This window comes from Ceratina calcarata, unplaced genomic scaffold, assembly GCF_001652005.2.
Source record: "Ceratina calcarata isolate Rehan_Ccalc_2016 unplaced genomic scaffold, ASM165200v1 scaffold584.2, whole genome shotgun sequence".
Lineage (NCBI taxonomy): Eukaryota > Metazoa > Arthropoda > Insecta > Hymenoptera > Apidae > Ceratina > Ceratina calcarata.
The window spans coordinates 11,814-20,744 of NW_017177064.1; the positions used below are offsets into that span (position 1 = coordinate 11,814).

General features: G+C 37.2%; 3 protein-coding genes and 1 long non-coding RNA gene across 5 annotated transcripts; 2 read left to right on the forward strand and 2 right to left on the reverse strand.

Moving 5' to 3' along the window:
• Positions 1-486: 486 nt before the first annotated feature.
• On the reverse strand, positions 487-1,694 carry LOC113464898 (uncharacterized). The gene is made up of 3 exons (XR_003389760.1): positions 1,396-1,694; positions 1,262-1,318; positions 487-884 (listed from the first exon to the last, which is right to left on the reverse strand). It is a non-coding gene; the product is annotated as an uncharacterized LOC113464898 (long non-coding RNA).
• LOC108629716 (putative cytochrome P450 6a14) lies at positions 878-4,165 on the forward strand. The gene is made up of 6 exons (XM_018032548.2): positions 878-1,149; positions 1,701-2,086; positions 2,243-2,768; positions 2,890-3,108; positions 3,313-3,564; positions 3,789-4,165. The coding sequence occupies exons 2-6, from the start codon at positions 1,751-1,753 to the stop codon at positions 3,956-3,958; spliced, it is 1,503 nt and encodes a 500-aa protein (XP_017888037.1). The 5' UTR covers positions 878-1,149; positions 1,701-1,750; the 3' UTR covers positions 3,959-4,165.
• A 159-nt stretch (positions 4,166-4,324) lies between these two features.
• On the forward strand, positions 4,325-5,979 carry LOC108629718 (PI-PLC X domain-containing protein 2). Its single transcript, XM_018032551.2, has 2 exons — positions 4,325-4,745; positions 4,907-5,979. Exons 1-2 carry the CDS (start codon positions 4,607-4,609, stop codon positions 5,764-5,766), a joined length of 999 nt encoding a protein of 332 aa, XP_017888040.1. The 5' UTR covers positions 4,325-4,606; the 3' UTR covers positions 5,767-5,979.
• Positions 5,980-6,092: 113 nt separating this feature from the next.
• On the reverse strand, positions 6,093-8,527 carry LOC108629717 (coiled-coil domain-containing protein 47). Of its 2 annotated transcripts, none has more exons than XM_018032550.2 (4): positions 8,377-8,527; positions 6,970-7,988; positions 6,707-6,878; positions 6,093-6,628 (listed from the first exon to the last, which is right to left on the reverse strand). In XM_018032550.2, exons 2-4 carry the CDS (start codon positions 7,983-7,985, stop codon positions 6,389-6,391), a joined length of 1,428 nt encoding a protein of 475 aa, XP_017888039.1. In that variant the 5' UTR covers positions 7,986-7,988; positions 8,377-8,527; the 3' UTR covers positions 6,093-6,388. The 2 variants fall into 2 exon arrangements, with proteins under 2 accessions (XP_017888039.1, XP_017888038.1); XM_018032549.2 differs by having other exon boundaries at positions 6,970-7,991.
• Positions 8,528-8,931: the final 404 nt, after the last annotated feature.

Sequence of the window (8,931 nt, forward strand, 5' to 3'; positions counted from 1 at the left end):
AAACAAATCTTGATACTTTATTGACCAAATGACCAAATTACATATGTCGTACGCGGACCGTCCAATATATCGGGTTCTCGAGACATTCAAGCGGCGCGGCTTCTTCCCATACATCCTACAAATAGGTCATTTTTCAATTCTATCGAAATTCCATCTTCGTTTCATAGTTTGATCTTGATTTTTCTCTCTTTTGCTTTCATGCCACCTGTTGCGTAGCACTAGTCAATGAAGTGACGTAATTGCGTCTGAGAACTACTACGATCTCGAACTTACTACGATCTCCCTCCCTCCTAAGTCATAATCGTGAAAGTATGTCAGTCAGTCAGTCAGTAATGATCTGGCTGTATTGGCTACCGCCAATGAATTCACTCACAGCTGACCGACGAAAGATATCGAAGTCGAAAGTGGATCTAAATATTAGAGCAAAACGAGCAGAAAACCGACAGCTGAAGTCTCTATCATACAGGAGAAAATACTTCCATAAAATCATGTGAAAATTTTTAATGTAATGGGGCGTACTTGCGAATACAAGACTGTGTAAGGTAATTTTATCTCAGTTTGAAATCTCCAGCGCAATTGGTTTGGAGGCTGAAGCGATTACACGGGAGTACTTGGACTCGATTGGCTCACGATCTTACTTACAATTCGCATCCTAAACGAAAAATCCTGATTTCTTTTACACTGTTCTACCTTCATCTATTTAAGAGCTCTCTAATTTTATGTATAACATTCAGAAATGAATTTCAAATTTCGAAATGTCTGTTTCCTGGTGCCATCTGTATTGCAGTCAGATATCCTCAGTACCAAGAACTCCAGTGATAACGGATGTTAGTCAGTAATCAGTGAGTAAGCAAGTACAACGGTGCTTATTCCGATCGCTCTTCCTATACATTATACAAATATTACATTAATAAAACTGTCCAAGTAACAAGCCGTTGATAAGAGAATTGTTTTATCGGTTGCTGAGATTTAGAATCCTGCGAGTCATTATGACTGAAGCAGTATAGTTGAGTATAGTATATAAAGCGAAACGACTCAACATAATACCGGAGTACTGCCGATTAGACTTTGTAAAAACTGTTTGCACAACAGAGCATTGACATAGATATTAAAAAAATGGTGAAAAACTGAGGAGCACCGATCCGTCTTGTAAGCAGTTTGCATCTTAATCAAATTTAGTTAAATCAAACTAAGTCGACACGTCAATTTAATTCTAATGCTCGTTCTCAGTTTAATTGTTTCCTCATTAAATTAACCGTACCTCCGTTTCATCATTAAATCATCGTCCTTCCGGTGAACAATTTTATTCTGCTCTCATCTCAAACAAGATACAAGTGTTTTAATTCATTGTTATTAAAAATAAAAGTAGAATAACTTTTATTCATGTATACTTACTGATAAATGTTACGATTAAACGAATATTGAAAACACAATACTGGCGTTTCATCTAATTCGAAAATAATTAAAAACTTATAAAATAAAAGAAATACTGCAGATTCTAATTCTAAATTACACGTAATGCGATTTTAACGCCTGCTGCGTTTATTAGTCAACCTTGAAACGCAACGTGATGATAGTATAGCATACGTATGAGTACAATTATGATCATCATCACAGTGCACAAGCATTGAAATGATAAATTCACACGTTCGATTTAATATACTTTATCCGAAATTTATATCAATTATAATAATTTACAGAAAATTGATTTCTTCTTATAATTCATCCGAAATATGAAAATCGTATAACGATGGCGATTTATTTGGAATTAATTTGCGGCCTCGTAGCCCTGGTACTGGGCTTCTATTATTATTTCATTTCTACCTTCGAGTTTTGGAAAATTCGGGGTGTGCCCGGACCAAAACCGGTCCCGGTTTTTGGTAATATAAAGGAGACGATGTTACTGAGACTATCGATGGCCGATTATTTGAAAAGGATTTACAAGGAATATGAAAACGAGCCTGTGATTGGAATTTTTACTAGAAGAACGCCGATTTTAATTTTGAAGGATATGGAACTGATAAAGGACGTGTTGATAAGGGACTTCTCGAAATTCGCTGACAGGGGTATTCCCGTTAATGAGAAGGTAAGACTCGAAATATCTAATAAATTCTAGTTCGATTTAAAATTGAATATCGTATAATTATTTAATTTCCATTCGATGACTGATTTAACTGAAAATTAAAGACACGCTGGAAATGAACAATTGTACAATCGCTGAATAATTACAAAATAATTACAGGCGGACCCATTGTCCCCTCACCTTTTCAATCTCGAGGCAGAGAGGTGGCGGCCATTGAGGACTAGACTGTCCCCAGTTTTCACATCCGGAAAGCTGAAAGAAATGTTCCCATTGATAATCGACTGCTCTACGAATTTTGAGAAACATTTGGATAAATTGGTATCGAAAGACGAGCCGATCGAATGCCGCGAGTTGACCGCACAATTTACGACGGACGTGATTGGTTCCTGTGCGTTTGGGATTGAAACGAACGCGATGTCCGAAGAAGAGAGCGAGTTTCGAAAAATGGGGAGGAAAGTGTTCGCGCCTTCCGTCGCGCAAATTATAAAATTCAGATTGAGGCAGGCGGTCCCTTGGCTCCTCACTTTACTATCTTATATTTTGCCACCGTCGGATATCGTCCAGTTTTTCACGAAAACTATTGTCGGTACAATGAATTATAGGAAGGAGAACAACATCGAGAGACCGGATTTTGTTAATATGTTGATGGAGTTAAAAAAGCATCCAGACAAGTTAGAAAACATCAGTAAGCCTTTCCATCGTAACATTTTTAAATTTCAGATACCATTTTATATTAAATCGTACTCTATATAAAATTGTATATTAAATATTCCACCGAAATTAATGGAACAATGTTATTTTTTCAGAGTTGACGGATACTCTGTTAACCGCTCAAGCGTTCGTCTTCTTCGTCGCTGGTTTTGAAACGTCGTCTTCGGCAATGAGTAACGCGCTCTATGAGCTGGCATTAAATCCTAAAATACAAGATAAATTGCGAGAAGAGATTAGACAGTATTACAAGGAAAATGACGAACTCAAGTATGACAAAATTAAAGATCTCACTTATCTGGATTTAGTATTTCGAGGTAATACAACTTTCTCAATTCAATTAGATTACGCACATAGATAAATACTATAAAACCCAGTTTGAAGATATATGTTTCAATCTGAATGATGAAATTGCAATGTCTATCTAAGATAATATAAAAATCGAAGGAATGTATTTCTTCATTGACGGTATAAAATCAATTTAATTAATCTGATGATTTGATTGATAACTTAATTCTTAGAGACACTAAGGAAGTATCCACCGGGGCCACTGCTGATGAGAAAATCGATACACGATTACACGTTTGAGAACACCAAAGTTACAATACCGGCGAAAACATTTATATGGATACCATTGTATGCGATTCACCATGATCCAAAGATTTATCCAGATCCAGACGCTTTCATCCCGGAAAGATTTAACGACGACGCCGTTGCTTCGCGACACCCGATGAGCTACTTGCCATTCGGCGATGGACCCAGAAATTGCATTGGTACATTCTTTTCTATATAAAACCTGTAAATGTTTCACTCAAAGATATTCAATGATCGTAATTACGATTTGAACATATTTTTATGGGTTTTAATACAAATTAATGAATACGAAGATCTGGAAAAACTTCAGTGCCTTTCGAAGTTTAGATTCGCCTAATCATTACTTTTTAAAAAACTTCATTCTAATCGATTGATGTTAATCGTTTCTATTTATATGATTTAGGAGCAAGGTTCGCCGTTTATCAATCGAAGGTGGGACTGATGACTATTTTACGGAATTACAAAGTGGAAGTTTGCGACAAAACTAAGATCCCTTATGAAATCGAACCAGCTGCATTCTTATTGGCACCGAAAGGTGGTATACATTTAAAATTCACGAAAATAGAAAGTTAACAAACATCATTATTGTATATACATTTTTATACACACGCTATGTATACATTAGATAGCTTTAAAAACACATATTATAACATATCTATATTATATGTTTATAAGTATTTGGAAGATAATTAGATAGGAAACTAATCATAAATGAGAAACGTATATTTGTATGGAACTAATTTTGTATAATAAAATATAAAATGTGGTTATCATAATTAATTCTGTATTTTACTTCATTTCAATTTGACTAAAGAACCTGAACGGAGGTTTAAAATTGATCAGAATCGAGCGAGTTCAGCTCAATCTAAACAAGTATATAGAGTAGACGGTACGTAGGGAACAGAGGGAGAGGGACGGATTGAAGGTAATAAGTATGTAATGGCCATGAGGTTAGGTTCTACGAATCTGCGTCGGAATAAATGTGATCACCGTGGGAAAATTCGTTGGAAAAACCTATATAAAGCATGGAGATCATCGGCTGAATCACTCTACTTCCACCCAAGTAACACTAAACTCAATCCGTCCATGACCGATTACAACACTCCTGTTTCTTCCATCAATAAAACCTAATCCCCTCAGTTAATAAAAAATGATTACTCATTGATCGAACGAACTGCTATTGAAAAATAATTAAATTATCAGTAATAAAGTGTAATAATAATGGAGAACAAGAGTCAGAACGTTGGTTTTGACAGTTTTCAAGGCACGACAGATAGGAAGAGCGGAGATTTAGAATATTGGATGACACGACTTCCGGAACCTTTGAAAAGTCTATCCATAATTTACTTGGCCATACCCGGTAAGTTCAATTATTTCATCTAATCTTGTAAAATCTTATATTAATTTTATAATTATAATAGTTATACTATTATAAAATTTCTTAATAATTCGAATTTAAATTTCGAAACGAAGTCCTTCGTATCCCGTTAATAACTTTAAATATTTCAAATAATCTACCAGGATCCCATAACACGATGACGTACACGATAAATCGTCGCAACGACGTGGGACCTGACGAGCCCAGATATGTAAAAGCTCTAGGCCGCTACGTATCATTTTTATCGAAACCAGTAATCTATAATTGGTCCATTACGCAACAAAAACACGTCAAGGATCAACTGGACGGCGGTATACGATACCTAGACTTGAGAGTGGCTACGAAACCGACGGACAAAAGGATTTACTTTGTTCACGGATTATACGGATCCAGGATCTACGAGCCACTCCAAGAGATAGCCCAGTGGCTGTCGAGTCACAATAAGGAAATCGTGATCTTGGATTTCCAGCATTTTTATTTATTCACCGAGGAAGACCACCGCCATTTGATCGATACTATTTTTCGTACATTTCGTACTAAATTATGCCCGGTCATGTCCACCTTCAATTTTTTAACGTTGAATCGATTGAACGCCGAGGATCACCAAGTTATTTTAATCTATAGGAATATTTATGCACAGAATTATTCGACTCTGTGGCCGAGCGGGCTGTGGCGAACGCCATGGCCGAACACTGTTAACGTTAACCAACTGATTAATTTCTTGGACACGGAATTGAAAGCTAGGTCAGTGAAAATTGGTTTAGTCTCGCAGTGTTTGCTAACGCCAGACGTTTCGTACGTTCTGAAACACTTGTGCGGTACGCTTCAAAGGGATTTAGTGCAATCTTGTCAGAAGGCTATCATTTCTTGGATAAATGGGAAGAAACCTGGCGAGGGTGGCTTCAACATCGTTATAGCCGATTTCGTAGATGATAATAATTTTCTATTTTCGAAAACGGTGATTGATAGTAACAGAAAATTGTTTAATCAATACCATGCGTAATGCAAATCGATAAAATTATTTAATTTTGAGTAAAATTGTGAAGCTTCTCTAAAATAAAAAAGATTGTATTGCAGTATTAAAATTCGTGGTGAGAATTAAGAATTCTATGATCATGGCTCAAATCCGCACTGGAAAAAATCGTTAATAATTGTAACACATGACCTGGAAGATTGGAGGATAAATCTTATTAATAAATCATTTTCTTATTGAAAACAATTTCATATATTGTCTCCTCTTAACACATCCACTTTATATTTCGACAACTTGTTTAACAAGTTATTCTGCGATTGTATATTGCGTAATGGTAAAAATAAATAAACAACATGAATCATATACTTTGAACTTCAAATAAAAAAAACGAGATAGAGGTAATGCATCATTTTTCATATTACGAGAGGTTCTTAAGTATTCCCATAGTTATCTACACCTTAATTGACAATTAAAGTTAATGGTTTCAACCGACGATCATCTTCCGAAAATGTATTGCTTAATAGACTGTGATTAAATTAAGTTTCGATTAATTAAGGGCAGTTCTATCTTTTAAAAACTCACTTCGATGATTATCAGCTGTCTCCGCAGTGGTTCTCAAGAATTTCTCGTCGTGATTAAGTAATTTATACGATCACATCGCTTTCACCTTTAACTGTTTCATCCTAGGCGCCCGTTTCTTTGCTAATCTTCTCTGCTCCTTTTCCTCCCATTTTCTCTGTTTGTCGGGATCTTCTTCTTGTAAAATCCGCTCCTTCTCGGCCCGACGACGTTCCTCCCGTCTTTGCGCGGCTGCCTCCGCTCTGGCAGCATGCGTAGTTTTTAAAAACGCCTCCTCCACCCTCAGTCTATTCTTATCTGCTTTACTTTTACCCTAAACGAAAATATCAGTTTTAATTAAATAACCAGATTGACGGCGTTCATAAAAAATTAATGAGACCTTCGTACAAACCTCTTTTGATAATTTAAAGCGACGCAATTTATCCAACAGGTAAAATGTTAATTGCAGCAGAAATTTTAATTTTTCTTGGCTCTCGGCGTTAGTAGTTCGACCCTTGATGCTAATATTTAATCCCACAAGTAAAACCCTTTTCACTTCGGGCATCGTTAACTGAGTCGTATCTCTGTAACAAATAAAATAAAAGCAATGATACCAAATTCTAAAACGCAGCGTATTAAATAGAATTTCACTCTTCGAATCTTTTCGACTCTTACTCTTGTTGCTTTGGACCGCTGTACTGATCGCTGATGTGTATATAATCGATATACTGAGCGAACTTCGTGAAAGCCTGCAGTACTCGCGTGTCGAAAATCGCCGAGGCAGCCTCTGGGATTTCAGTCATCACGTAGAAACCGGAAGGAAGACCGAACTTCTCGCCGGGTCTCTTCTCAGGACAGTAAACGCTGATGTCAGCCATATCTCTGACTAAGTGCACGGCAGTCCTCTTCGTCGCTACCGCGAGGACAAAATTGTCGGTCTCATCCTTCGATAAATCGACACGAACATGTGCCTGATCGTTCTGCGGCCTGACGAGCTGAGCCAGGACGGCTACCAAATCTTGTCTCTTGATCAGCTTCAGTTCTATTAACATGGAATCACAGCCAACTCTACCGGAGCAGTATAAACTATAATGCGACTGGCTCTCCTTCACTAAACCATTTTCTGTCACGTCCTCGTTCGACTTTCCAGTATCGCCGACCAAGGAGAAATTGTCTAATAACAATTGTTTGTGTTCCATTAGCCACATCTCGGCTATGCGCGCGTTCTTTGCTCGCCCAGCGACGTAGTTAATAAAATACACTAGAAGACCGATTATCATCAGTATCTCGACGTAGAAACTGTCCCATCTGGCATGCAGATGTAAAGGGATCTTGGTTATAGTCAATGTGGAGGGCTCGTCGGGTTTCGAGTTTGCGTTGCCTCCAGCAGCGTCCAGTCCCTCGAATTCTTCTTCATCTTGGAAATGGTCGAATTCGCTATCCCCGTCGACTATTAATACATCGTCCTCTTCGTCGAAGTCTTGGTCGCTCACGGTCTCTTTGAACTTCTCGTTGCTACGGTGCTCGTTGCTGCGGTGCTCGTTGCTCACCGGTTGCGATGGCTTCTCCTCGTCGAGGTCTTCGAACTCCGCGAACTCGTTGTCTTCAGATAATTCCTCATGGAAATGAGCCGTCGCCCACAGGTTCGTCGCGACCAGAATTATGTGGATTATCACTAGCCAGAGCTTCATTTTCTACTGAGACAAAGAGAAATAATAATTGCTGATTAATTTATAATTGTCGAATATTTTTATAAAAGGAACGGATGGATGTGCATGTAGAAATAGTTTAATAGAATTCGTAGTGGTATTAAAAATAGACACTTTACTTGAAAAATGCGATCGTAGTTTTCTTACATTTAATTATCAGAATCCGAAGAGTGTGAATCAATATTTAAACTACTAGTTGATAAGAACGAAGCAATATCTCAAATATATTATGAAACGAACGTTTATTGAGAGATAGAAAATAGATACACGGTAAAACTTTCTAATGATAACGTAACGATTACATTCAGTCGACTTATGTATACGTTTTTATGTTTATAACATAATTTCTTCTGTTGTAACGAGAAATACTAACTTCGTAGTGAGATTAGAATGTTGGGCGTGCAATTTTAGACATTGATTTCAGTTATATTATCGGTGAAAAGCGTAAAACTGTTGTCGATTGTAACAAATAACGCCACTGCTGCGACCACACAGCTCCGCTATTCCACTCCGTTTCACAAACTCACTATGGAATCTCGGATACGTGCACGCAGCACGCCATCGTGGAACGATTGAAACATGATGCATTTACGTCACGTCCCTTTGAAGTATGTCACTACGTTATTCACTAGGAGAGGAAATGGAAAATAGGACCTCATCATTGTTAAACAAAGACGTAAAAAATCAAATACAATAAATGAAGTCACACGCCTATTCCACATGGACAATTAGGTTACCGCATTTAAATTCTTCATATATGAACAGATTGATACACGCTGGAGTAAATTAGAAGGCAAAGTAAAAAAGGAATTTTTTAGAATTTTTTATTGTACTTCTTTTGCTTCCTGTGCGAATATTAAACATTCTATTAAAGCCAGCTGTTTACAATTTTCAGCATCTATTTATGATAACTGAATCATGAGAAAAG

What these genes read in the sequence shown, in the direction of transcription:
- LOC108629718 (XM_018032551.2), top strand. Translation starts at nt 4,607, where the DNA reads ATGGAGAACAAGAGTCAGAACGTTGGTTTTGACAGTTTTCAAGGCACG. An exon ending in AATTTACTTGGCCATACCCG is followed by an intron (nt 4,746 to 4,906) that starts GTAAGTTCAATT and finishes ATAATCTACCAG; the next exon opens with GATCCCATAACACGATGACG.
- LOC108629716 (XM_018032548.2), top strand. Translation starts at nt 1,751, where the DNA reads ATGGCGATTTATTTGGAATTAATTTGCGGCCTCGTAGCCCTGGTACTG. An exon ending in GTATTCCCGTTAATGAGAAG is followed by an intron (nt 2,087 to 2,242) that starts GTAAGACTCGAA and finishes AAATAATTACAG; the next exon opens with GCGGACCCATTGTCCCCTCA. An exon ending in AGACAAGTTAGAAAACATCA is followed by an intron (nt 2,769 to 2,889) that starts GTAAGCCTTTCC and finishes TTATTTTTTCAG; the next exon opens with AGTTGACGGATACTCTGTTA.
- LOC108629717 (XM_018032550.2), bottom strand. Translation starts at nt 7,985, where the DNA reads ATGAAGCTCTGGCTAGTGATAATCCACATAATTCTGGTCGCGACGAAC. An exon ending in AGCGGTCCAAAGCAACAAGA is followed by an intron (nt 6,879 to 6,969) that starts GTAAGAGTCGAA and finishes TATTTGTTACAG; the next exon opens with AGATACGACTCAGTTAACGA. An exon ending in GCTTTAAATTATCAAAAGAG is followed by an intron (nt 6,629 to 6,706) that starts GTTTGTACGAAG and finishes ATTTTCGTTTAG; the next exon opens with GGTAAAAGTAAAGCAGATAA.